Source organism: Rhinolophus sinicus, linkage group LG05 (genome assembly GCF_036562045.2).
Source record: "Rhinolophus sinicus isolate RSC01 linkage group LG05, ASM3656204v1, whole genome shotgun sequence".
In the NCBI taxonomy this organism is placed as follows: domain Eukaryota; kingdom Metazoa; phylum Chordata; class Mammalia; order Chiroptera; family Rhinolophidae; genus Rhinolophus; species Rhinolophus sinicus.
The window spans coordinates 29806933-29834872 of NC_133755.1; the positions used below are offsets into that span (position 1 = coordinate 29806933).

At 42.9% G+C, this 27940-nt stretch overlaps 1 protein-coding gene across 2 annotated transcripts; it reads right to left on the bottom strand.

Annotated features, from left to right (window-relative positions):
- Nucleotides 1-1560: 1560 nt before the first annotated feature.
- Nucleotides 1561-27902, bottom strand: ABCG5 (ATP binding cassette subfamily G member 5). 2 transcript variants are annotated; one of them, XM_019748630.2, is made up of 13 exons: nucleotides 27584-27902; nucleotides 26822-26943; nucleotides 17816-17952; nucleotides 17645-17743; nucleotides 13747-13879; nucleotides 12482-12621; nucleotides 11344-11473; nucleotides 10652-10865; nucleotides 10368-10573; nucleotides 9417-9555; nucleotides 7929-8114; nucleotides 3928-4040; nucleotides 1561-3082 (listed from the first exon to the last, which is right to left on the bottom strand). In XM_019748630.2, the coding sequence occupies exons 1-13, from the start codon at nucleotides 27727-27729 to the stop codon at nucleotides 2889-2891; spliced, it is 1959 nt and encodes a 652-aa protein (XP_019604189.2). In that variant the 5' UTR covers nucleotides 27730-27902; the 3' UTR covers nucleotides 1561-2888. The 2 variants fall into 2 exon arrangements, with proteins under 2 accessions (XP_019604189.2, XP_019604190.2); XM_019748631.2 differs by lacking the exons at nucleotides 1561-3082; nucleotides 3928-4040 and adding an exon at nucleotides 6069-6284 and having other exon boundaries at nucleotides 27584-27875.
- Between the last annotated feature and the right edge of the window lie 38 nt (nucleotides 27903-27940).

Sequence of the window (27940 nt, forward strand, 5' to 3'; positions counted from 1 at the left end):
GGAATCAGTGATTGTGGAATGGAGCTCAGTAACCTGCATTTTTAATCAGCACTTCCAGTGATTCTGACATACTTATGTTGAGTATAATTTTTTGAAAAACAGGCAATTTTAAGGAGGTATTCTAAGGTGGTATCACTAACATTTAGTAGCTTGAAGTCACATGCTTTGCCAATAAGCCGGCAAAATTTCATGAGTTGGTTATAACCACGATAATCTTTAAGGTGGAATAGCTTTTAAGAAGATTTTTCAGTCCTGTAGGTTTGTGTACCTGCTAGCCAAGTTCAATTTGGAGTAAGTATAATTACTGTTATTAACCAGGAAAGTTATTTGCTCTGTGTTCTTTTATTTCCACAATAAAATATGTTGATTCCAATATGCCACGCACGCAGCTTCATATAAGCACACCCACTAACCCCAAGAATACCAAGATTGCTGAGTGGTATCTGAGTGAATAGCAAGCTCCCTGATGATTGCGATAAAATAAGAATTCCTAAACTAGTGGCAGTATATGTGGTTCCAACACTCTTGAGCACAGGATTTGTAGCACATTTCCAAGAAATGTATATCAATTTAAGGAGCAGACAGGTGCCATGCCTGACAGCTGTTGAGAAAGAGCTCCTTTTAAGTTAATAGTAAGCATTATGAGCTCAGAAGCGTCACTGACATGCTGGGAAGAACAGCCTATTCCACAATAGTAACAGGAATTTTTATTACATAATTTGATTTTCTTACACATCTCTGTCCATTTTTAACTTAAGACTCAAATTGTCACATGTTGAAAGTCATTGTGTTTTTCTAAGATGGTTTCACTAACATTTAATAGCTTGAAGTCATGTGCTGTGTCAATTTTCCAAATGTTTCTGAGCGAGAATGAAATTCATCTACATATGAATAGTAGAAAATGTTCCCACTTACATTGTACACCCATATCTTCAGTAAGTTGAAATCAGTTATTTCAAAAGAGGTTCCTGTGGGACTCTTTAAACTACTTTAATAGATTATCATCTCCAGAATTGTCTATAATTGATGTGACATATATAATCTGTAGGGCATTATGTAACTATTATGCCATAATCATCAGTGTCAAAGACCTTTTATAAAAATTGACAATACTATTCTGGTAATTTACCAATGTCTCCAGATTCTTAAATACTGTTCTACAAAACAGAATTTTACCGTGGTTTCCTTAATGAAATGATCTTTTCTATTATAATGTGAGACATTGCAAATGTATACTGTATTTCGCCATGTATAATGCGCACATTTTTGCCCAAATTTGTGAGGGAAAAATAAGGTTGCACATTATACATGGGTAGTACTAATTCCACATTTATATAAATGTTTTTAGTTCTTTTACTTATGTTTGTGAGTTAAAATTGTAACTCTAGAAATCAATAACAATATCTGTATGCAAAATAATACCCTGGAATACGATAATAGGTTTTGTTGAACTTACAATGAACTTGCAACAAAAGCAAATTCAGCCCACGATTCAACGGAAGGAAACGAAGAGCGAAGAGTGACGTATTGTTGTCCACAGAGTAAGTGACTCTGACTTGATAAGACAGATGATGCCGACTTTATTACCACAGGGTGAACAGCGCGACATTTCTCTTCGTACACTTTAGACGGGAGGTAGCAATTTAGCTGATATTTTTACAAAAATTATTGGAAAATCCTTTGGAAAATGAAAACAAAAGATATTTTTTCCCTGAAAGCTTGGGCCAAAAACATGGGTGCGCATTATACATGGGAGCACATTATACATGGCAAAATACGGTAATTTATCATTCTTTACACATTAGGTCATAGTAACTGAACAAGTCTATGTACTCTCTAAGATATTCTCACTCAGAATTACGATGGTAACATTGTGACAGTTTCATTTCAGACCTATACATGAATTACTTGAAGATCAATCAGAATTTAGTATGTAAAATCAGTCATTTAGTATGTAACCCATTTATATACAATCTATATACATTTCATCCCTAAAAATATGTAATATATGTGTCTGTAGTTATCAGCATTCTTTCTCTACACGGTTCAAGAACATGAATTCCTAGTGTGTAACCCTGTTCTTCTTAGTGTAAATGTTGTGTCGGTTGAGCATCTTTTCTATACGGACTTTAAATATCAGCTACTCTCTAACCTTAAAGATGTCATTTCTCAATGCATATACTTTATCTAGTAACATTTACTTTTAATTTTATAAGTAAACTGAGTGGAAATTGGCAAATAGCCAACTAATTTTTAAAAACATTACCAGAGGTTTGTCTGGTGCGCTGTGTTCTAGGTTTTTTCATTTTTCACTCTCAGTAAAATCACTGAGTGCTCTGTATCCGTGGTCTTCATCATCTAACATGTGTCCGCCATCCTCTCTACGTGACTCAGACCCCCCCATGTGGACATGTGCCCATAACTATGGGCGTTTAAATGATGATGAAAGCATTCTTACCCAATTCTGCATGAGGCTTTGCTTCAGGTGCACCCATCACTCCTTTATCTGTTATTTACAGTCAGTAATCACCCAAATGTTTTGTTTTCATTGAATCCTTCATCAAATGTAAGCAAAAAATTTTTAACTGACCTATTTTTCTGTCTAGAACAAAGGAAACCGTCGTACTAGTCTCCATAACTTTATGAATTATTATTATCTACATTTTTGGACTGGCTTAGTCATAATTTCCAAGTAGCACATGTCCCCCTGCAAATTGGAATAGCATTCAAGGCCTGCATGGATCCAAGTGGTACCAATGGAGTCTTAATGGTTTACAAGACTTCAGATGCACTATCAGGAGAGAAACACGTGTCATACTTATTTCAAACCTTCCAAGCCATCATGTACATCTGGGGCTTAAGTTCCACTGTCATAGCAACGTTCTTTCCTATCTGCTAATGAAATGATCCCTAACTTTAAAAACCACTATTCCTAGGATGACAAGAACTGGGATAAATGCATAGAGAATCAGAAAGTCGGCTGTGAACCTGGATGTTGCACCCGGGCAGATTCTCTCAATGAATTGAGTTCCTTGATTGAAGGCACACATTGGATTAGCCGTCACAGAACCATTTGAGCTGCCTGCCAGGGAAAAGATCGACAATGTCAGATTTGGTAAATACTAGTTGATTAAATCACATCCCGGGTAGTTTAATCAGCAAGTATTTACTAAATGGCCACCAAGTTCTTAGCACCTGCTAAGTACCCTTCTTCATGGAAGATACAGGACACTTGCGAGAGCCTGGAATTCATAATTAGATGAAGCAACAGTCAGTGTTCTGGGCCTTGGCTTCATTTGAAGATGGAATCGGGTTTGTTTCTAGTCTGGGTATGTATTCGTTACCACAGTACAGATAAACAGCATCATCACTTAGCACTGACTATCTTAAGGTTACTGCTGTTGTCACTGAAAGAGATTTAAAACAACTACTCAAGTCTATCCTGTCCTTTAGTTGTCTTCACAGAGTGGACTGGGATTTCCAATGGCCATGAGGACCTTGTTATGCTCCCACTACCATTTCATGGGATCGGGGAACAGACTTTTGCTAAAAGTGGCTTTACTCAACTATATACTGTGTACATTTTGGGAACAAGAAGCCACTGCAACCTGCTTCAGCCTGTTCAGAAGGTGTAGGAACCGATTTTATCCAAAATATACTGGAATTTACCTCAGTGTACATAGATCTGCCATTTTCTAATAACGTCAGAGTGGCCTGAAGCTATTGACCTTTCACAGGTGACTAACCTGACCACTGCTATTTTCTTTTATTTTAAAAATTAGAGGAATGTTGGCCTTTAATTTCAAAATGAGGTTTTAAATCTATTTATTGTAAGATATGGCTTTTATTGAAAAAACACATTTCCCTCAGGAAATTGCTTCATCAGAGTAATATGTAGAAACAATATTCCAAAATAAAAAGACTTACCACAAGTGAAATTCCGTCCATAGAACTCATTGACTACAAGAATCTCACAGCAATATTTTTGGAATGTAAAGTAAGTGAAGATTTTAAAAGGAATGGGCATTTCTTCTATGTTTCTTAAGAAAAAGAGAAAGAGATGAAATTTAGTAGGCTCTGGTAATAGTCCTACCAAATGAAAAGTAACCCTTATTTTATTTTTCCCAACATGAATATGGTTTTTCATCACTAATTATAAAAATTGTGCTTTCTATAAAAAAATTTCAAACAATACTGAAAAGTATAAAGATATACCACTGTCCAGAAATAACTATTGTTAACATTTTGGTGACATATATGACATGTGTATATGTGTGCTTGTAAGATTTTACATAAATGGAATTATAACCTCTTTAGGATCTTTCCTACCCCACTGGTTTTTAAACAAACATATGTCTTAGACGTCCTTCCAAGTCAATAAGCATAGCACTCCATCATTTTTTATCACAGCTTGGTGGTCGATATTATAGTAAAAACCTTGATTTAACAATCCCTTGATGATGAATTGGTGTCTAATTTTTTTGGTAAGTGCCATTGATATAAAAATAAAACACACACCTAACACATCACATTAGAGGAAGATATTTGTGGTTAAACAGAGATTTTAAGGCGCTAGTGTATGAAATGAGAACTACAATGCAAGCGGAATGGATGGAGAGAGGAAACAGACATTCGCTGTGAAAATGAACTGTCTGCTCTTCAGCCTGTTTCAGGAGAAACTTCATGCTGACCTTGTGGCCTTCTTGGTCCACTCTGTAGCTTCTATCAATCAACATATATGTATTAAATTCTTTTTATTTGCAAAGCACTAGTTCTAGGTGCTTGAGGAATTCAAAAGAAGTATCCTACCCCTAAAGAACTAACAATGTGGTTGGGGACACAGAAGCTATACCCTTAAGATACACAATGGGGAATGATGTGTGACTAGAAAGTATTAGAAACCAGTACCATATGTCCATGGCATTCTTGTATTTAGTATATATGATTTCAGTTATTCCCAAGTGACCTCCAAACGCCACGATTTTCAGTTCTTGGCCATTTTCTAAGGCACAAAATTGAATTAGCCATATTGAGAGGCTGCGAACTGGAAAGGATAGGTAGGAATCTGGGGAGAATGTAAGGGTAAAGGACGGACACTCTAGGAGGGCAGACTGGAGGGCACAGATATGCCGAGGCCTGAGCATGGGACCAAATGGACTTAGAAAGGCTGAAGCAGCGGATCTGAAGTGGGAGCCGTAGTAGGGGAGTTTGGACTGGTAGCCAGGAACCATCTGTTTCAGGGCCTTGCAGTGGATTGACAGTGAAGGATCATGAGCGAGATCATGATGAAATCCGTGTTTTAAGAAAATGTGGCCTCAGCAAGTAGGATGGACCAGAATAAGGACAGATTAAGAACAGCAAAGAGGAAGCAGGCTACAGCAGAAGTTCAAGTGTGAGATGACAAAGGCGCGGAACATGACGATGGCTGCGAGAGGATGGCTGCCCAGCGGGCTAGAGTTTTCCTCCTTGAGGTTGGAACGGTGCCATCATCTTGTACTGCACCACACCAGGCGAAACACAAAGTCCAATCTCCACATGCATTTGTGATTTGCCATCAGAGAAGAAAACCAACAGGATGTGGTGACTGATCCGTGCGTCAGTCGTCCAGGCAGCCAGAGTGGTCATTCACTTACTCGCTCAATTCAACAAGTATTTTTTGCAAACCTAATTAAATGGGTTCAAAGCCTCGGGGTGGCCACTGAGAAGAACTGTAATGCGAATGAGACACAGCTGCTGCCCTGAAGAGGTTGGCAATCTATTAAAAGAAGACTGCAACAGGAGGCGCACGAGATGGGCTATGAGACAACAAAGGGAGAAACAAAGGGAGAGCTCATCCAGCCAAGGGAATGGTGGGCAGGCTTCGTGCAGGTGACAGAGGGAGACAAATGGGTCAGTGAAAGACACAGGAGGAGAACCGGCTATGTCATAGAAATCCTTGGAATACTTTCAAGAGGGAGGAGCCCTAGATTAAATATGTTGACATGGGACTGTCCACATTACACTGCTAACTGGGAAAATAAAAGCATATATATTTTACTTCTTCAAAATAGTACAATTTCATTTTTATTAAAAATTATATAAACATCTGGCAAGATATACAACAAAATTTAATTCTGGGTTGTGATACGTTAGGTATCTTTCACTTTCTTCCTCATACATTTCTGTATGGTGTGCATTCCACACATCCCCAAGAACTTGTATGATTTTGTAAGCAGAAAGAATAGTGAATTCTTTTATCGTGCAGGCTCTTGTCGTTAAAGGAGGAGGCAGCCGAAAGCACAAATCTGCAGGGAGGTAGTCAGAGAAGATGATTTGAGGGAAACATATAAACTTAATGACAAGGAGGTTGATGTGGCCTCCAGAAGCAGAGATAATTTAGTGATGAGAGTTAGAATCCAGGTGAAACGTCGGGATGTTGAGATTTTGCAAAGCAGCCAACAGCATTTGTTAATGTTGGCCTCTGCCTCTCTTTTAAGAATTAATGCCCTTTTCCTATGGACCAAATACATGAAATATTGCCAGATTGATTGGAACCCATAAGGATTGAAATATGAAAGAGGGGTCGCCTGCTGCCCAAGGTTGGGTCTATCACTTGCTGGCTTGATTCCGTGCCCTTGGGGTGATTTAATTTGTGGACTTTTTCCATAGCTGCCAACAATCACTTAAAACACCATAGACAAATACAATATAATGGTGTCTTTGTAAAAGAAAAAAAATCTCGACTGATCAAAACCCAGCTCACTTCACTTTCTAGAACTCACTACAGCTTATTAATTGTTTTCACACTGATTATCTCACTTGCTCCTCATGATCCCTTGAGGCAGGCTCTCCATTTCATAAATGAGGGAACTAATTTAGATAGAAAAGTGACTGGCCAGTGGTCACACGGCAGCCAAGTGATAGAGGAAGTCTCTGACTCCAGAGTCAGTCCTCTCTCCAGGGAGCCAGGTGCATCCTGGGACAATCTTCACAGTGGTGGGACTGGAGCTAAGTCTGAGCTTAGTTTTCTCACCTTGCTCTGAGAGTTAAATAACTAAACATACAAATATAATTACATACAGTAAATGCTCAATAGCTTTTTTCTTTATTTGATTTTTAAATCAAAGAAACAGAGCCCTGTTCACATTTCCTCAGGGACCCATAGTTTACTTACTAGACCCCACTCACATCGTCTGCCTGGGATCATTTTACCCTTCTAAAATTTTCCCCCCTTCTTGCTACTACTTTCATATATGTATATATTTTTTATTTATGCTATTCTTATTTTTATATTTTTAATATAAAATATTTCTTTTATATTGTATATGCTACATTTTATTTATATATCTTTTTCTTGGTTATAAAATGATGCTGGTCAATTATAGAAAATTCACAAAAATATAGGAAAATATGAAGAAAAAATATATATCATCCAGAGCTACTGTTAACATTTGGTGTGTGTCCTTCTAGTCCTGATACTTTCTTCAACAGTCTTTTATCGTGCAGGCTCTTTTCTTACTGGACTATTCTTACTTCCTAAAAGTAACCGGGAATTTCAAAGTGGAATAGAGACTCAACAGTGCAGGGGCAGAAATGACCTAAATGCATGCTATTTAGCTTGTAATATAGGCTGTGGGTTTTTCTGGAGGATGGATTGGTTTTTCCTCCTGTTGTTATAATGGCTTATTACACGTGAATCTTATTGATAACTTGCCTAACTTGTCATTTCCTGATTCTCAGTGTGAAGACATATTTTTGAACAAATGGCGAACAGTTTAAGGTCTAAGCACTAATGAATAGCAAGCACTGTAAATACTCCAGATTATAAGGTGGTACCTTTAACCAGTGTCATGTAGCTCTCCCCTGGAATTCCTTAATAACCATCATTATCAGGTGATCAATAAAAACAAATCAGACCAGCCTAAATCCTTTGACTCATCATGACTTACCTGACAAATCCAGACCCCACAAGCACCCCAGCAATGCAGAGCAGAGCCACCACACTGTTGACCACATTTGGGTTTTGGACCATTCCAAGTAGCACAAGAGTTAGAAATTCACCAATTAAGTGGGGGGCCAAGACAGCAGCAGAGAAATATCCAAATCTGGCAACCTCAGGGTATAAGCCCAGAGTCCTAGAAAAACATAAGGTCTTTAGTTTCTCTCCAAAGGTTATCATTTCAGAAAAATACTACCACGCTTGCCTTCTGTGAATGAGTCCATGGTGGTTAGTGGGAGGGAAGATGGGGGAAGAGTTTGCAGGGCAAGTCAATTTCCCATTTGAAAGGGCTTGTGGGTACAGAGCCAATATTTGAGACCACTTATTACTGCAAATTGTTTCTGTTAGCCACCTTTTCCCTTCTACGGCTCTTTCAGCTCTCCTAGGAAAATATTAACGCTTAACAATGGTCAGAACTAACTGCAGTACTTAGGGTTGTTGAACTCTCCAGGCTTCTCCATAAATAACTGCAATTCTATCCTCACTGGTCCTACCCAAGCTGACCTACTACCCTAAGGCTAAGGGCTCACCCGACCTGCCTCTCAGCCCCTCCCTCCCTGAACCTCATCCCTATTATGTGGGGTTATTGATAGTGTGAAAACCCTTCACTGCTTTCGTCTTCCATCAGATTAGCCCTTCCCAGGCCTACTCCATTCCATGCTTGTCTTTTATTCTACTAACCCTTTCTACCGATTTGACCTTCATTTTCTTGTAAACTACCCTATATCCATGTCCCTTAACTCTTACATTCCTTTCACCAAATAACATTTCCCTAGTGATCGCATGCCCTCAACAACCATTAGCCATGGCTGCTCTTCCTTCCATTTATAGAGTAAGAAAAAGGAGTTGGCTTCTCCTGTATCCACCCTTCCCTACCACTCTTCAAGACCATCTGCCTTTCCTCTTCCACAAATCAAGGATATTTATACCACCTTCATTAAATGGTTGCAAGGATTACATGAATTAGTACATTTAAAGCTCTTAGTGCCTGACATAAAGCAAGTGCTCAATATGTGTTAGCCATTATTATTATTATTATTATTATTATTATTATTATTTTCCTTAGCATAATATTTATGCTTCCTTACTATACTAATCTTACACTTCCTTGAATTAAAGTCATCTGGAGATTTGTTTATGTCCACAATCCATTATCTGAAACACTTTAGGGCCAGATTTTTTTGGAATGTGGCAATTTACAGATTTGGGAAAGGTTTTCCATGGCATAGGCCATACTTGCTTCAGTGGGATCCGAGACGCCACCTGTCATCAAGCATGTTAATAGTTTTGCTAAACAGGAATATAGATGTGGGAAAAGTACTAAAAACCTCCTGGCTGTCTGCCCTGGAGCTCTCCCTCTATAGGGCCCACTGGCCTTCTGGGACCCACCCAGGTGGCCTGGCCCAGGAGGACTGAACACCTGTGAACACCCCCTTACCAGTAGCTCACGCTGCTGAAAATCATGGTGGCAATGACGCTGAAGGGGAGGACATGTAGCACGTAGGCCAGCAGCATCTGCCACTTCTGGTACAGGCCATCTTGGCTCTCCTGGTCACTGACAGCTCGCAGCACAGGAACTGGGCATGGAAGGCAGGTTTCACAACAGTTGGTCACCTCAGAGCCGAGGAAGGGAGGGCTAGCCCAAGCTGAACAAGGTCTGTCGGGGCTGCATGCTAAGGACCAGCTGGGGCTTCCAAGTCATGGAAAGAGGGGGCCTTCCATCCCCAGAACTATAAATACCCCCAGCCCAGAAATCTACACTCCCTGAGTTACACAATACAGTTGCAAAAGTTGTTAGAATTTATTTCCTTCTCCCTAAAGTGGGGGGAGGGATGTCACCAATTCAAGAACACACATGCGAAAGGGGCATGAATGAGTGACAGGAGGCACTCTGTCCTCATTTTGTGGAGGGTCTTGGCACAGAGCATCAGGCAACTAGGTACTGCTTCTGGGCTCCCACTGAGTTTGAAAATTAGATGCCGACTCTCCTAAAATAGGCTCCAAGAAGAATGTAACAGTACAAAGTTGGCCAGGTATCAGCCCCATGGACTGCGCATTCTAATGGCCAAAACAGGGTATCAGGAATGATCTTCCAATAAACCTTTCCAAACCCTGCCTGTCAGCACCTCATAACTTCCTGTTCCCCTGGATCCTTAGAGGCCCTCAGAGAGATCCACCTGGTGAGCTAATTCACATGAAGGGTGAGTAGCTCCGTAGTTACCTTTCCCCAGAGAAATAATCTGAGGAGCGCCAGGTTGAGCTCAGAGAAATACCCTGATAATGGTGGAGACTTGCAAGTGATGGCTGGAGAAGGGAGATATTCAGGGAGCGAGGAGGCTCCCCCCTCCACCCTGCCCCCCGGGGCACACCTCCCAGGCATGGCACTTACACAGATTCACAGCGTTGAGCATGCCTGTGTATGGCATGGCGCCCACAACCTGGTACAGGAGACCCACGCGGTCCTGGAAAGCACCCTTTAGCACATCGTTCTGGACCCGTAGGAGGAAGAAAATGATGAACAAACCCATGATCAGATTCTGAACCAGTCGCATGACCACTGCCAGCTTATTTCTCATTAAGTTTTTCGTCACTCTCCTGAAAGACAACCCTGTTTTAATTCCTTCTCTTGTATTGGTGGATGTCTAAGCACCTGTAATGGAGTGAGGCTCTTACCTCAAGAGAACACATAGTTTAGCAAGAGCTCCAGGGGAATCCTTGGTTTTGAAAGGAACCATCGGCAATGTTTTCAGGTGTTTTGTTCTTTCAATATTCTCCAAGATTTTGTGATAAACTGCTGATTCTTTGTAGGCAGATTCAATCATCTGGACTCTCTTGTAGGTTTCCATTTCCCGTTCTTTGCTTTGGGTATCCACTGATGTCAGGTCCACTAAATTTGTTCCCCAAAAGAAATATCCCACGTGTTTTTACATGAAGAAATCAAGCATATACACAATGGCTAATAACATATGTTTCGTTATTGGTTTAGGAGTACTAAGCATAATACCTCATCCCATGAAATAATACCTGTTGTTAACGCCCACCTATAAAATCAGAGTATTTTAAAGCTACAAGCAGGGCCACAGGGATCCCACTGGGACTGTCTGGGAGAATTCAGAAGCTCAGCTAATTTTTCTCTGACAAAGTAGGGGTGCCCCAATTTAACAGAGATCCCCATCTCATTCTGATAGGTGATCGATCTATGCCAAGTTAATTGACTGGCCAAATTAATTCCTTGAAGAGGGAACACACCAAAAACAAAAGCAAAAATAAAACTCACTCATGCTGTTGTCATCCAAGCAGAAATCTGAGATGATACATTTTTTAAAAAAAACATTTATGATGATGAATGTGAAAGAAAAACTTACTATAAAAATCAAAAGGGTTTGAATGTTCAGGACAAGGGTAACTGCAGCCATTGAAGAAATCAAGCATTTCCACTGGTGTCCCGCAAAAAACCAGCTCCCCGAAGCTCAGTATGGCGATTTTGTCAAAGAGCTGATTAGACAACAGATGGTATTAGTGTATAATCAGGTCACCACATCCTTATGGAAGAAAAGTTTCCAAGCAGTCAGTCCTTTGATGATCTCAGCTATGTATCAGTATTCTTACTTCATCCATTGGAGACACTCGAAATGCATCCCTATTCTTTTCAGCCTGGGTTGCCCCTATGCATTCAGTCTGCACCCAGAATCACATCTGGGTAGAGGAGAACGACTACAGCTGATCAATGACCTGGGTTTGAATCCCAGCTGTGCCACTCAGTGAGTCACCTTGGACAAACTTTATTTTATTTTTTAAATCTCAGATCCTCATCTATAAAAGACAATAAATAATAGCTCCCGAAAAGGATCCAGGAAGGATAAAGTGAGATTTTTGTGAGGTAACTGACATAATTTAGTGGAAAAACACAGCCTTTGAAACCCACTGAACTGTGAATGCCAATTCCAGCTTCTTATTAACTGTGTGACCTTGGCTCAATTTTGTATCATTTCTACCATGTCTCCCCGAAAATAAGACCTAGATGGACCATCAGCTCTAATGCATCTTTTGGAGCAAAAATTAATATAAGACCCAGTCTTATTTTAATATAAGACCAGGTATAATATAATATAATATAATATAATATAATATAATATAATATAATATAATATAATATAATATAATATGCTGTAATATAATACCAGGTCTTATATTAATTTTTGCTCCAAAGGACGCATTAGAGCTGATGGTCCGGCTAGGTCTTATTTCCAGGAAACACAGTAAGTCTCACTCTTCTCTATAATGTGAAAATACTGATCTCCACCTGACAGGACAGGTGTGCGGGTTACATGAGCTAGTGCTGATGGAAGTAAGCTTCCATCCTTTACCCATATCAGGAGCTCCTGGCTCCAACTGCTCTGGTTGCTGAGTACTAATCTCTACCCCATGATTCTCAGCTCAACACACACAGGTACCACCCTTGAGGAATTGGGCAGGAAAGAACAAGAGAGGTCCCCCTCTCACCTGGAAGAGCTCAGAGCGGGGCTGGTGAATGGTGAGAATCACAATGCGGTCCCTGCGAGCCAGCTCTGCTAGCAGGATGACAATCTGATTCGCCGTCATGCAGTCCAGGCCGGTGGTGGGCTCGTCAAACAGCATGATGGCTGCCGGCAAAGAAGGGGCAGACTTCAGAGTCCCCGCTGAGCCTGGGCTCTGTGCTCTAAACTCAGAAGTTTGAACGTCCCTAATTTGAGCTGTTTTACCCCATCCAAACAGGGCACAGTGAGAAGTCCCTGCGTGTCACTGTCTTTCAGCCCGAGCCCAGGAGAATGAGCCTGACTTCCCAGCTCTGGAGCACATTCCAGGCACATTCCTCCAGGGAGCAGGGCAGCAACAGCCAAATGAGTCCTGTTACATGGCAGGATGGACTATTTGGGCTTCGTCCAGGGGACCCTGAGGGAACAAGGGCTGGCAGGCTGGCACCGACTTGTTCCTAAAAGGCTGCGAGGAGGCTGGTTCAAATGACACAACCTCATTTCATGTCATCAACACCAACAGGGTCTTTGCACTGCAAACATCTTGGACGCACAAAGCAAAATCTGAGGTGGGCAGCTGCTTGGGTTCTTTAGCAGGTATACCTGTAGCTTATTCCTACCCCAAAAAGTGGCAAAGGCTTTTGAGAACATCTCTCTTATTTGCCTTCCAGTGAGCAGCCACCATGTGGAGAGCAGGCAATTTTGGTCTTCCCCATTTCTCTCCCTCCCGTCTCCCCCACCCCGTGAAGAAAGTATCCAGAGGCAAGATGTCCTCTTCCAGGTGCTTATAGTGGTGATGTTTCCCCAGGGGGTGGGGAGAATGACCAATCCAGGCAGGGGAGCCAGCTGACAGGTTACCCATCTTGATAGCCCCTTCCTTCAAAATATGCACTTTTAAGTCCCACTTTAATCGCTCCCATTTCATAAATACTTCTAGTCACATCAGAACTCACTGGCTTTCCACAGCAGACACAGTGGTACTGCTCTAGTAAGAAGTGAGGATGGATAGGGCAGGCCCCCAAAATCAGGGGCGACCGTAATTGAACATGAAAACACAAATGCAGTGTTTCCAAGTCCAGGAGCTGTTTTGTACTTGGGGGACAGAAGAGCATCAGGAACGACATAGTATTTCCCAAGAAACTGGGTCCTGAGTTTGAAAATCCTCAGTGACTTCAGTTCCGAACAAACCCTTTTCACAATGGAGACTATAGAGAAAGGGCCTAGTGTATCTGCAGACACAGGGGTCCCACTTACTGGGATCCTGGAGGAGCTGGGCTGCGATGGAGACCCGGCGCCGCTCGCCATTGGAGATTCCCCCAAAGGTGTGGCTGCCAATCAGTTGGTCTGCCACGTGGCTCAGACTCAGCTCCGCCATGACTGCCTCCACCTGGAGGAGACACAAAGTGCAGGAAGGCTGGTCACTGCCCAGTGGCCATCCCAATTCATGGCCTGAGGGTGCCATGGGACAGGAAGCACACTTCCCTTGCATGCACACCTATTACAATAAAACCCAATTCGGTTCAAATCACATCATACATGTGGCTGACGAAAAGAAATAATATGAATTGCTTTAAAAAATCCTTAGAGCAACAAAATCTACTTACATCTGCTTCGGGGAAATTCCCCAAGAAACAGTGGAGACTTTACTGGACTCCTATTTTCAGATGCTGCAGTTAGTCCAGCCCAGACTGAAAAATCCCCCAAAGACACAGTTACAATATAGCTTGTTCTTTTCATTTTTTGGTTTTTGAATCTTTATTATAATAAATGTTTTATATGTTTTTAAAAATACCATTTGGCATGAAATAAACCTGATTTCCCTTGTGTACCCAAATAAACCTGGAGTCCCCCCACCCATGGTCCAATATCAGTGTGGTTTTACATCAAAGAAATATAATCCAGCTATCAAAAGTAATTAAAAAATAATGCCAATCTTTACTGAATCTCTTTAAGGACCTTAAAGAGGACTCAGTTTATAACCTATAGCCACACTTCTTTCCCCCCCAATTCTCAGCATGCTACTTATCTTATACCCTGCAGCTCCTCGAAACCCCTCCTTACTCTGCATTCTCAACTCCTCTACAACAATAACAACTAAAAAAGTTCTTTACTGACTCTCTTATCAAGAAGGTTGGTCGTTTTCATTCCTCTCCTTCTTCCTCAGCTTATGCCCTCTCCAGACACCCTTCAGTGATCTCTATTTCTGGCCCTTCCCTTACCGAGGACCCCATCTCTGCAGAAGCCCTAGGAAAGCAGATAGAAAGGGACTAAGAAGAGTTTTATAGACATATGGTAATGAGTTTTGTTCCCATGCACCTCTAATGCGATGCTTACTTTTATAATAAAAAAAGAAACAAAACACTGCATTAAAAAAATCACAACAACAAACAAGATTGGAGTAAAAGAGGGGCTGATATATGAAACAAAGTTACAGAGGACACGATTGGGATCAAAGGCATAGAGGAAGCTTTGACCAAAAGGAGAGACACATCTGAAACGGATATAAAGAAATAATGAGAAGGTTAAACCTGCATAAATATACCAGTATGGTTTGTTTTGGAAAAAAGAAGGCTTTCCTCTTGCCATCAGAGAAGAGGGATCAGGGAGTTGAGCTCTCTTGACGTGGCCGGGTTTATGCCCTCACCATCCAGGGCAGACTCCTGAGCATCCCTTTTGTCTGCTCTGCAACAGCAAGACAGGAGTAAAGCTTGCCCCTCCTGGCTCAGAAGGGATGCTCACTGAAGACATTTACTGCATCTGTTTCAGATGTCTCTCGTCCTGGCAGGAATCCTCTCCCATGTTTTGCAAACACTATTGGGAATGGAATTCAGAGTTTTAAAAGGGACCATGAGGACCATTGGGATCCACTGCGATCACCAGCTTTCTCTATGCTATGTCCTCACATAAACTGATAGATTTACAACTCCAGGAGAGGTGCGTTATTGTTCTACTTACTGTAGAGGAGAAAACAGACCCTCAGAGAAGTCCATAACTTGCCCAAGGTCATGTCATTTCAAATGGCAGAGCTGGGATTGAGAGCAGGACCGTCTGTTCTCTCAAGTGGTCCACGCAGTACAAGGTTTAGCCAACAGCCCAGCAGACACAGCTCGCCCATGTCGACCATGGCCTATGTTCAGGTTCCTCAGGGGACAAAAGCACATCTGCTGTACTCTGGCCTCAATTATCACCAGCACTTCCATCTCAATTACTTTGCAGGATTTTATACCCTGTGAACTGGATTTGCTCAGAAAATACTCTCAAGCAGGCAGAACTTTTGCAGGACATTTAGGGGCTGCCGGTGTCAGGGAGAGGGAACATTCACCAGGGAGAGAAATTTGCCATCAATTCATTACAAGGTACCTGTGACTTACTGTACTGAATATTTATGCAACTATGTGCATTTTCTGGGGAAAGAGCACAGTAACTTTGTCAGATTCTCTCAGTGGGGTATTTGACATAAAAGTGTCGGTAATTCCGAAGAATCTGTGCATGACTACATTTCTCCCACCCAAATAGCAATCCGATCATCTCCGACCCATTTTAGAGAGGAATACTAAGGCAAGCAGAGTCAGCCTGCAGAGGGGCTCACTTCTCACTCACTGTCAGTGCCGCTAAATCAAGTGTGTATGCACGTGCCTCACCCTGAGCTGACCTCTGACCTCCGTCTTCTCAGACCACAGTGGGACTCAGGAGACGCTGGGGACTCAGGGGGGAAGACGGAGCTTGAGGGCCTCGGTTACTGTCCCGGCTCTGCCATTTCCCGTTTGATCTGAATCTCCTTGGGTGTCAGGAGAAAATGCCTCCCTTTCAGGGATGACATCAGAATGAAATGAGATACTATGTGTGAACAGGTCCTGCCTGAATCCAGCCAGATATGAGAGCCCAGATATGACCTGGTAGAATAGTAACCTTGCAATGCCTTCTAAGCAGTCTTAAATAACCTCCAGGGAGGAAACAGGTTTAGGCATCACTCCGCAGGGCGATGGTCCTTCTTGAGGGCCAGGGACGTTGCTAAAGTGCCTCTGGAGTGAAAGCTGTACTCCATGATTGTCTAGGACTCTCAGACATAGTCCCATTCTGTAAGCCCTGCCTAAGAGTCCAGGGCAGGGACAAGATGAGAAACTCTCTGGGGACAGGCTCAGCCGTGCCTGATAAAAATGGGGTAACTTGCTACATCCTTTGCTGACATGAAGGATTCTCTAGGAGGCTCAGTGGCATTAAAGAAAGGCCAGCCTTGGAGCCTGAACTCTAGATGTAATTTGTGGGCCCAGGAGGAAGCTCGCTGAGGCCTCAGGGTGGTGAAGCATCTGAGGCAGATGTCACAGGTCTCCTCTAGCAGCCCTGAAAGCCCATTTCCCAGGGAATTGTGCCTGTTTTGCACGGCACATCTACCTGTCCTTGGTTCTCTGTGCATTCTCAGTCCAGGCCTTCACAGTCCAGACAGAAATGAGGCAATGTTTCCAGGTAAGGTCCCTGTGGGTTTACCTGTGGCTACTTCCAAATTGGGTGCATTTAAAGAAACAGATCGGAATCTAGACAGAGGTGACCATTCAATAGTTCTTTCCTTCGCTACTTTAATCCAGTTCATATGAGGCACATTCAGGATGCCTCAAAGAAAGCTGAGAAAAGTCTCAGCAGGGCTGCAGGGTAAAGCACAGGGGGGAAATGAACCCTATCTGTTCAAACACAGTGTTCCTAGGACAGTGCCAGCCAACAGAAATACAAGCCACACGTAGAATTTAAATATTTTAGTAGCCACATTTTAGAAAGCAAAAAGAAACAGGTGAAATTAATTTTCATAATCTAACAACCCAATACGGCCAACATATTATTTCAACCTATACTCAATATTTTTTAATTATTAATGAAATATTTCACATTCTATTTTTTCATACGAAGTTTCTAAAATCCGGTATGTATTTTACACTCACAGCACATCTCCGTTAGGGCCAGTCACATTTCAAGTGTTCCAAGCCACACGTGACTAGTCAGTGTCACACTGGACAGTGCAGGTCTAGACTCTAACAGGGTGAATAGTGAATAGAGAGGAATGGGCAAGGGCAGGGAAGGAGAGGTGGGAAGCCACTGGGGGGTGATGTCCTGGTGCCCCTGCTCGGAGGCCAGGGCCACTGTGAGGCCAGGCGGTACCCACCTTCTTGTGGATGAAGCCCGGGGAGCCGCCGCGGATGGCCAGCAGCGCAGTGTAGCCCAGCGTCTCGCGCACCGTGAGGTTGCCCAGCAGAGTGTCGCTCTGCGGGAGAGGGAGGCGTCAGCGTTGTCCCACACCCCGGCTGCAGCGAGCTGGGGCCGGGGACGTGCCCACCTGCAGGACGTAGGAGAAGCAGTCCTGGAACTGGTCCCTGCGCAGCGCCTGGCCGTTCACGCACACCTCCCCGAGCAACGTCCCCGTGCGCCACAGCCTCCCGGACATGGCGTCCAGCAGCGTGGTTTTCCCCGAGCCTGGGGGTGAGAAGAGAAGTTCCTGGAGAAGGCCTTCCATGATGCATCGCAGGAACTTCCCAAGACTCTCAGTGGACCCTCGGTCTAGCTCTGACTTGTTCTCTGTAGCCTCGTGGGTCAAATTGTCATGGCAGAAATGAGTCTTTCCGGCTTTCCCCCCAAGTGAAAGGGGTTACAAGCCATTTCTCTCACCTGGGTCAGGGCTGGAGGGGCTTTGTCTACCTGATTATTTGATTTTAATGCTGTCTTGGGTTGAAAAAGAAAATAGTGGATCAGAATAAAAGGAAAACCAGGGCTCTTGGAAACGTTTGATCCTAGGACATCTGAATTTCTTTCGGGGTCCCCTTGGTATAGTCTGGTAGTTCCTGAAAGTAGAGGACACCACCTAGAGTCTTGCTAATCAGGTGTGGCCTGGGGATCAGCAGCAAGAGCATCACCTGAGAGCTTGTTAGAGGTGCAGAATCTCAGGCCCTGGCCCACAGCTACTGAATCAGATTCTGCTTTTTAAACAAGATCCCTGGGTAATTTATGTGCATAAGAATTTGAAAAGCACTAGCTTAGCGAGTCCTTTGGTAAAACCGCATTGGCCTCAGCCAGCACTAACAGCCTTGAGTATAACCCAGCTGGTTGTCACTAAGAACTTTCCCACAGAGGAGTTGCGGTGAGCTAACTCCCTGGCGCTGAGGTGACCAGATGCTACTATTTCCCCTGGTTTACTTCTTCTAGGGTTAGAGACTAGGTGATGCCTTTAGGCATCTCCTGTTCATATTGGACATAAGTTTACACAGGCCTAGAAAGTAACGGAGACAGGAACAGGTGTCACCAGGCCTGCCCTATCCAAGGCTGCTAAAAAGTTAGAATTAATAACAGAGGAAAGGGGCAGGGGGTTCTGAACTGTCTGAAAAGCTACCAAGAGACTTCTACTGAGGATGTGATGACTTGTGCAAGACCAAAGAGAAGACCTTTTGCTCAAATATTTTAAGAAACTGCTTGTTGCTACGAGGGGTACAAACATGAAAAAGCCACACTCCTGTAGCAGTTGTCTTCTTTTCCATCCCAGGACTGACAAAGCTCAGAATTAGCCCCAGGGTGTTAAGGTAGAGGTCAGCATGGAGAAGAGATAAGAGCAAAGAAACAAAATATGACTTCATTGGGGTTATCTTTCAAAATGTGCCCTGAAACTTCCCAGTCATAATACTAGGATTTGTGTGTGGTTTTCTAACTAGAAGCCTCCTCCCCTCCTGGCCTTACATTTTTGGGATCCAATCTCAGCTCCGACAGAAGCTCCAAGTATCCTGTAGCCTGGATTCCAGTCTCATCACTACATCAAAACTGGCCTCCCTACAGTCATTGATGCTACTTCCTTGTTGCCAAATACGATAGGCATTTCTCTGTATGTCATTTGACCTCTCAGCAACATTCAACAGTGTCACTTGCTCTTCTCTATAAATGGCTGCTTCTTCTCAGCCTCCTGAGGGTGACATTCAGGGATCTCTCCTGGGCCTCTTGCTTTTCTCATGTCACACATTCTCACTGAGCAGCAGTGAGCACAACTACCTAGCCAGCATGTGAGGGAGCCACCTTACAAGTAGATTCTCCAGTCCTGCCAAAGCCTTCAGATGAATGCAGCCCCAGCTTACTTCTGACTACAACCTCCTGACAGACCCAGACAGAATTACTTGACTAAGTCATTTCCAAATTCATGACTCACAGAAACCCTGAGATATAATAAATGATTTTTGTTGTTTTAAGCCATACTTAATTTGAGGGTACTTTTTACATGGAAATAGATAGCTAATACTCTTTTCTGAATATGTGTCAAATATTTATTAACTCATTAATGAAGGTACCAACAGGGTGAGAAAGTTCATTCATATATACTATGTATAGGCAGTGGAGATTAGAAGGTTAGAATAAGTTGCAAAGTTAGACATAAAAAATAGTTAATGCCTTAGGATATGACACCAAAGGTGCAGGTGACAAAAGAAAACATACATAAATTGGACTTCATGAAAATTAAAAATTTGGGGCACCAAAACACATTATCCTTAGTGTAAAAAGGCAACCCACATAACGGGAGAAAATATTTGCCAACCATATTACCTGATAAGGGAGTAATATCCTGAATGTATAGAGAACTTCTAAAACTCAACAATATAAAAACAAACAACCTGATTCAAGACTGAGCAAAGGACTTGAATCGGCACTTCTCCAAAAAAGATATATGAGAGACATCCAAGATGGTGGAGTAGATAAACACTGTGCCTATGTCCTCCCATGACCACAACTAAATTATAGAACAATCAACCCAGAGAACCATCTGAAGTCTAGCCAAACAGAAGTCCTATGATTAAAAATATAAAAAAGCCACGTCCAGACTGGTAGGAGGGGCAGAAACGCAGACTGCGCCCAAACCTCCATGTGGCAGTTAAGAATCAGGAGGGATACCTCAGCCATGGAGGTTCCCGCTGAGGAGTGAGGGACCCCACACCAGGCTCCCCAGCCTGGAGTACTGGTGCAAGGAATAAGAGCCCCCCACAGCATCTGGCTGTGAAAAATAGTGGGGATTCTGACCATTGGGGATGAAAGGCTACAGGAAACTCAGATGTCCTCTTAAACAGTCCACGCACAGACTTGCTCACAGGCAGTCACCTTGGTCTCCGGCAGAAGGACAGTGACTTGGGAGGGGTCAGAGACATATGGGGGCAGACTGAGTTATGTGGCTTCAGGGGGAGGATTGGAGGACAGTTGGCATTTTCCCCTGTGTGAGGTCCTCCTCCTGTGCAGCCTAGTGGGCAGGTGCCATCCTTCCTGTGTTGAGCCTACCACCAAATGGCCAAATCTGAATCTGATTGGCCTGATGAACTCCGCTGCTCCACCCTGCTGATTCACTGGGACACTGCCCCACCCAAACATCCCAAACCAGGAGGCACTTTCTCCAAGAGCAGCAAACCCCACCTGCATTGCACTCTTTCTTGGAAAACTATCAGAGTCTGGCAGGCCTCCAGCGGGCAGCAACTAGCCTTGGTGTGCTCTGAGACTTTTGTTGAGTAGCTTCAGGCTCAGCACTGGCACCAAACCAGAATTTACATTAACCTGATGGCTACAACTCTTCCCACTCTAGTGACTTCCCAAGATCCTGTCTCACCCAACTTGCACACCGCACGAGACTTTATCAGCAGCTGAACCTTAAGGGAGCTGGCAGGTAGCAGCAGGTCTCAGGGTGTCCTGAGCTATCCCAGGCCTGGTACTATTGGCAGATGTCCTGAGTTCATAGCGTGGCCTTTACCATGTGCCACGAGGGTTAGAAAAGGCAGCAAACAACAATGGATCACTTTGTAGATCCTACCAGGTAGTCCCTGAGCAGTCACAGGTAGTGGGAGAACTGGGCCTGCACCAGAGCCCCTTCCAAGAGGTCCAAGACCCAACATATTTGGAGGTTAGCTACAGACCACAGCAGAACACTGCCTAGTCAACCCCACAAGTGACACACGCAAAGGATGGTCTCAACAGGCACCAGAGCCCACTGGGGTGAATTCCACTCAGTAGGGTAAGCCCCCTGCACAGTAGCACATAAGCTGTGGACATGGCCAAACCCCACAGCCAATCAGCCTCAGAATCAACTGACCCACTGATATGCCAATAGCAACCAAGACTCAATTATAGCAGGAGAACACACAAACCCCCCACAAGGAACACTCCTGGAGCACCCATGTAGGTGACCAGTGAGACTGTGTCACTGGTCCTCACAAGGCACTTACTACATAGAGCCACCAGGCAAGACTGAGAGACATAGCAGATCTACCTAATATGTAGAAACAAACACAGAGAAGCAGCCAAAAATGAGGAAACAAAGAAATACATCCCAAATGAAAAACAGGAGAAAACTCCAGAAAAAGAACTAAATGAAATGGAGGCAAGCAACCTACCAGATACAGAGTTCAAAACAATGGTTATAAAGATGCCCAAGGAACTTAGTGAGAACTTCAACAAAGAGATAGCAAGCATAAAAAAAGACATAGAAACCATAAAAAACAACCAGTCAGAAGTAAAGTATACAGTAACTGAAATGAAAAATGCACTAGAAGGAATCACCAGCAGACTAAATAAAGCAGGGGATCAAATCAGTGATTTGGATGACAGTGTAGCAGAAAACACCTAATAAGAATAGCAAAAAGAAAAAAGAATCCAAAAAAATGAGGACAGTTTAAGAGACTCCTGGGACAACATCAAGCATGACAACATTGGCATTATAGGGGTACCAGAAGGAGAAAAGAGAAAGCAAGGGATTGAGAACATATTTGGAGAAATAACGACTGAAAACTTTTCTAACCTGGTGAAGGAAATAGACATACAAGTACAGGAAGCTCAGAGAGTTACAAACAGGATGAACCCAAACAGGCCCAAACCTAGATCCATTATAATTGAAATGGCAAAGGTTAAAGACAAAGAGGGAATCCTAAAAGCAGCAAGAGAAAGGCAACTAGTAACTTATAAGGGAACTCCCATAAGATTGTCAGCTGATGTCTCAACAGAAACTTTACAGGCCAGAAGGGAGTGACACAAAATATTCAGCATGATGAAAAACAAGGACCTACAACCAAGACTACTCTACCCAGCAAGGCTATTTAAAATTGAAGAACAGATAAAAAGCTTCCCAGACAAGTAAAAGCTAAAGGAGTCCATCACCACCAAACCAGTATTATAAGGAATGTTAGAGGGACTTCTTTAAGATGAAAAAAATATATATATCAAAATTATGAATAATAAAATGGCAACAGCTACATATCTATCAACAATTACTTTCAATGAAAATGGATTAAATGTTCCAATCAAAAGACATAGGAGGGCTGAATGGATAAGAAAACAAAACCCTCACATATGCTGCCTACAAGAGACTGACTTCAGATTGAAAGACACACACCGAGAAAAAGTAAAGGGATGGAAAAAGATATTTCATGAAAATGAAAACAAACAAACAAAAAAGATGGCATAGTAATACTTATACCAGACAAAATATACTTTAAAACAAATGCTATAAGAAGAGACAAAGAAGGACCCAGTAATCCCACTCCAGGGTATTTATCCGAAGAAACCCAAAACACTACTTAGAAGGGACATATGCATCCTTATGTGCATTGCAGCATTGTTTACAATGGCCAAGATGTAGAGGCCGCCTCGGTGTCCATCAATGGATGAATTGATAAAGAGGAGGTGGTACATATATACAAGGGAATATTGCTCGGTCATGGGAGGGAATGGGTTCTTGCCATCTGCGGGAACATGGATGGTCCTGGAGGGTATTGTGCTGAGTGGAGTATATCAGACAGAGAAAGACAGATGCAATGTGATTGCATTTATATGTGGAATCTACAGAACAAAATTAACAAACAAAACAGAAATAAACTCATAGATGCAGAGAACATATTGATGATTGCCAGATGGGAGGGTAGTTGGGGGTATGGGTGAAAAAAGTTGAAGGGATTAAGAAGCACAAATTGGTTGTTACAAAGTCATTATGGAGAGGTAGGGTATAGCATAAGGAATATAGTCAATAACATTGTAATAACCATGCATAGTGTCAGATGATACTAGATTTGTTGGGGTGATAGATGAGAGGGGCTTGGGGGGGGCAGGGTGAAAAAGGTGAAGGGATTAAGGTGTACAAATTGGTAGTTACAAAATAGTCATGAGGATGTAAAGTAAAGCATAAGGAATATAGTCAATAATATGGTAATAACTATATATAGTGCCAGGTGGGTACTAGACTAGTCAGGGGTATTACTTGTTAAATTATGCAAATGTGTAACTACTATGCTGTACACCGGAAATTAAAATAAATAAAATTGAATGTCAAAAATATAAAAATATTTCAATAGTATGACCAAATATATATATATATACACACACATATACCTCAATGGCCAATAAGCATTATATATATAATAAGCATTCATATATATATATGTATATATATATGTACATACATATTTATATGTGTGTGTGTATATATATATATATCAATGGCCAATAAGCATATGAAAAGGTGCTCAAGCTCTCACACCCATTAGGATGGTTACTATAAAAACAACAACAAAGGAAAACAGAAAATAACAAGTGTTGGTGAGGATGAGGAGAAATTAAAACCCTTGTGCACTGTTGGTGAGAATATAAAATGGTACAGCCACTGTGGAAAATATTATGATGTTTCCTCAAAAATTTAAAAATAGAATTACCGTGATATTTGTGTACTCTTGTTTGTAGCAGTATTATTTGCAATAGCCAAAATGTGGAAACAACCCAGGTGTCCATTAACGGATTAATGGATAAGCAAAATATGGTATCATATATACAATGGAAGATTATTCAGCCTTAAAAAGGAAGGAAGTTCTAGCACATGTTACAACATAGATGAACCTTAAGGACATTATGCCACTTAGCCAATCCCAAAAGGACAAACACTGTATGATTTCACTTACATGAGTTACCTAGAGTAGTCAGATTATAGAGCTAAAAGAGGAATGGTGGTTTACAGGGGTTGAAGGGACGAGAGAAAGAGGAGTGAGTTTAACAGGTACAGAGTTTCAGTTTTACAAGATGAAAAAAGAGTTTTGGGGATGCGTGATGGTGATAGCTGCACAACAACGTGAATCTATTTAATACCACTGAACTACGCACTTAGAAATGGTTAAGATGGTAAATTTTATGTTTGTTTTACTACAATAAAAAAAAAGAAAAACAAAAAAGGTTAATGTCGTACAGGGCAATAAAACCCTGACCTTTGGGGTTATCTTTCCTAAAAGGACAGAAATCGTTTGTAACTAAATAGTGTGCTGCGAGGGAACATGCAACCCAGAGTGTCGGTCCTCATCAATAGCAAATAATGAGTCCAATAAAGTTACCTTTCCCTGGAGTGTTGGGTGACCTTAGGCAGGCTTGCATTCTCCACCATTCTCTAGTGAGACTTTGAACACCTTACGTCATCTTTTGCCTCACAAAAAAAAGATTTGATAAGCAATGCCGTCCTAGATAAGACACTAATGAAATAATGCCATTTTATGAAATGCTCAGAATAATTCATATAATTGATTTACCCTTTGATTCAACAAATATTTATGAAGCACCCGCTGTATGTAGCCAGCCCTGTTCTAATTGTTGAGGACACAGCAGGAAAATTAAAAAGTAAAAAAAAGACAAAGTTCCTGCTCTCCTGGAACTTGCAGTCTACTGTGAATTCATGTCCAGTATAAAAGGATGGACATTGTCATCAAACCATGATTAGGTATCATCAGAAACAACCATGAGCTCCCAGATCGAGGGCCCCCACTACTGCCCTGCTGAGATGTGCATGAAGCATGACATTGGCCTGTGGGACACACTTCTGAGAAGATGGGTTCAATTCCTTGTTGTGGGCTTGCTCCATGCCACCCTTTTTTATCCTATACAAGGAAGGCAACAAGTAACAAATTATTATAGGGATAACTCAGCCGTTGTTCTTTTTAAGGAAGTACGTTATAATTATCAAAAGGGAAGTTAGAATGGTCCTGGCTGTTACGATACATGCAGATAGTTATAAGTGGTTAAAAAGTGGAAATAGGAACTGACAGGAAATCTCAGGAACATGTAAAAGTTTTAGTCAGTGAATTTCTTTTCATTGAACCTTCACACTACTGTTGCCCTCCAGTCGTCCAGCTGCTGTAGCAGGGGAGCGGCGGTGGATTTAACTCCCTGGGCTGAAAGGGGCCGATCATGCTTCACTTTCATCACAGACTTAACATTATCCAGCTCTATTAAAAAAGATTAATGGAAGTGGAGAGTGGTAGTACATGTCAACAATCCACAAGCAAGAACTCAATCAAGAGGCTCCTGTGAAGCCAATTTGTCAGAATCTTAACCTCAAAATGTGCAGGATAACCTAGTGTAGTGGACACTGTGATATGTCACACAGAGCCCCTCAGGGCCAGTGCAACCCCACCCACCCATCCACCCCGCTGAGGATTCACAGCTGTGGCCCTCACAGGGCATTGCCTTCAGCCACAAGGAGCTGGCTCACGGGAGGCCACACCCTCCCAGGACAATCACTGGTTGATCCAGGGACACAAAGACAGACACTGAATTCGGCTCAAGTGTAGTTATCCCAGGAAAGAGGAGGAGAAGGATGAGGTGGGGAATGGACTCATAGATAGCCTCAGTGGAATCGCTAATATCTAATTCCTTTTTTTTAAAAAAAAGAGGATCTGGTATACGATATGATGTTAAGATTTATAAAGCCAGGGGTGGCTGGTCAGCTCAGTTGGTTAGAATGTGGTGCTGGTAGCACCAGGGTTGCTGGTTCGATCCCCCCATGGATGGGCCACTGGGAGATGTGCCCTCTTTACAAAAAAAAAAAAAAAAAGATTTATAAAGCCAGATGTTAATACATGAACATTCTTTATTTTCATTCTCTATTCTTGCCTATATGATTGAAATACATCATGATTTAAAGAAGGACCAATGAATGGGGGAATAAATGGGCATCACCGAGTTTATTTCCTTTTCCTATCTCTAGGCAAGGTACGGCTCAGAGAAATTGTGTTTCCTGAGCACCCCGATACACCAGGCACTGTGCTAGGTGCTTTCCATATTTTGAAACATGAATTAGCTTACACGTTAGACAGGACTTTATTCTTTTTCAAGGATCTTTTTAAAGATTTCACGTTAATACCAGGTCCCTTTCATAGTATGACATGTCATTAGATTTCATTCTAATGTCAAACTTGCGGCCTTCTTGCTACAACTTAAATCTGTTTCCTCAGTGTGGGGTTCAAATCAAGTCACAGCCTTTTCTGAAGGTTTATTGAGAATTTAGAAAACTCCTTCCCAAGTTTACCTGAGCTCCCTAAGATGCACATGATCTGCCCGCTCTCAATGTACAAGGAGACATCTTTGAGGATCTGCCTGTTCCACTGCTGCCGGCAGGATGTGATGTTCCACCAGGGCCCGACACGATGGCTTTAAAGGAAACCCCAAGAGGAAAAAGGCAGTGTGAGGTCTTGGAAGGGGCCACACCCTTGTCCCCCAACGACCCCGCTTGTCTTCAGACATGTTCCTCAGTGTTTCAGCCTCAGGGTCCTCCACTGTAGACCGTGGCAGGAAGTGACAGAAGAAGATCTCTAATGTAAAGCACCTGGCCTGGCAGCTGCTCTGAGTGCCAGCTCTCTTTGGCTGGCAGGGAGATGGCACATAGGACACTGCTTATTCCTTAGGTCCAGCCTACATTCCTTCACCTGGCTTCATTACACCTCGTGTTGCAAGCACCCCCATTCCCCAAGCCCTCTCCATCCATATAAAGCGGGCTGTACACAAGGGGGGCACAGCGGGAGGGGCCAGCACAACTGCCGTGTTTGGCATGGCTTCCAGGTCCAGCCACGGGCAGGAGGAGGCGCCATTCACCGTTGCTCTTCATGTCCTACTGGCAGCCCTTTTCTCTCCTCTCTGCACCTGGATCCACTAAAGAAGAAGTGAAAGCCCCCATACATGCCCCCCCCAGTGAGGAAAGTCAGCAGAAAGGGGGAAAGGCCCAGTACTCTCAGAACATGCCCCACCTGACCACAGGTCAAAGCTCCCAGCGGGCGGAAGAGGCATAGCTTACCTGACACTGTAGGAGGCATGGAGAACACCCAGGCTGTGTCGAGGCTTTGAAGCAGCTGCAGGAACCTCCTCTGGCGAGAACTGGGAGCCTCTATTTATTTGAAGTCCTGAGGACCCCACAGGGGCCCAAAATGGGTGTTCCTTCATGGTCAACAAGCAGCAAAGGCTGGTGAATTTTCTGGCCTGAGTCTGCCTGGAGTGGCCTCAGCTGAGAAGGCAGCCGCAGATTGCTTGCCAACTCCTCACCTGGTCCCGGAGTCCCTCCTTAGGCCTTCTCAGCAGCAGGATGGGGTTTGGTCACAAAAGCCATTATCTGATGTACCTTTAGCCAGAGTGTGTGTATTATCTTGGCAGTGGG

Bases quoted from the DNA above. Each gene is read 5' to 3' on its own strand.
- ABCG5 (XM_019748630.2), bottom strand. From the start codon at position 27,729: ATGAAGGAACACCCATTTTGGGCCCCTGTGGGGTCCTCAGGACTTCAA. The intron at 11,474-12,481 runs GTGAGAGGGGGA...TTGTCTAATCAG, and splicing joins CCCGCTCTGAGCTCTTCCAG to CTCTTTGACAAAATCGCCAT. The intron at 8,115-9,416 runs GTAAGGGGGTGT...ATGTTTTTCTAG, and splicing joins TTCAGCAGCGTGAGCTACTG to GACTCTGGGCTTATACCCTG.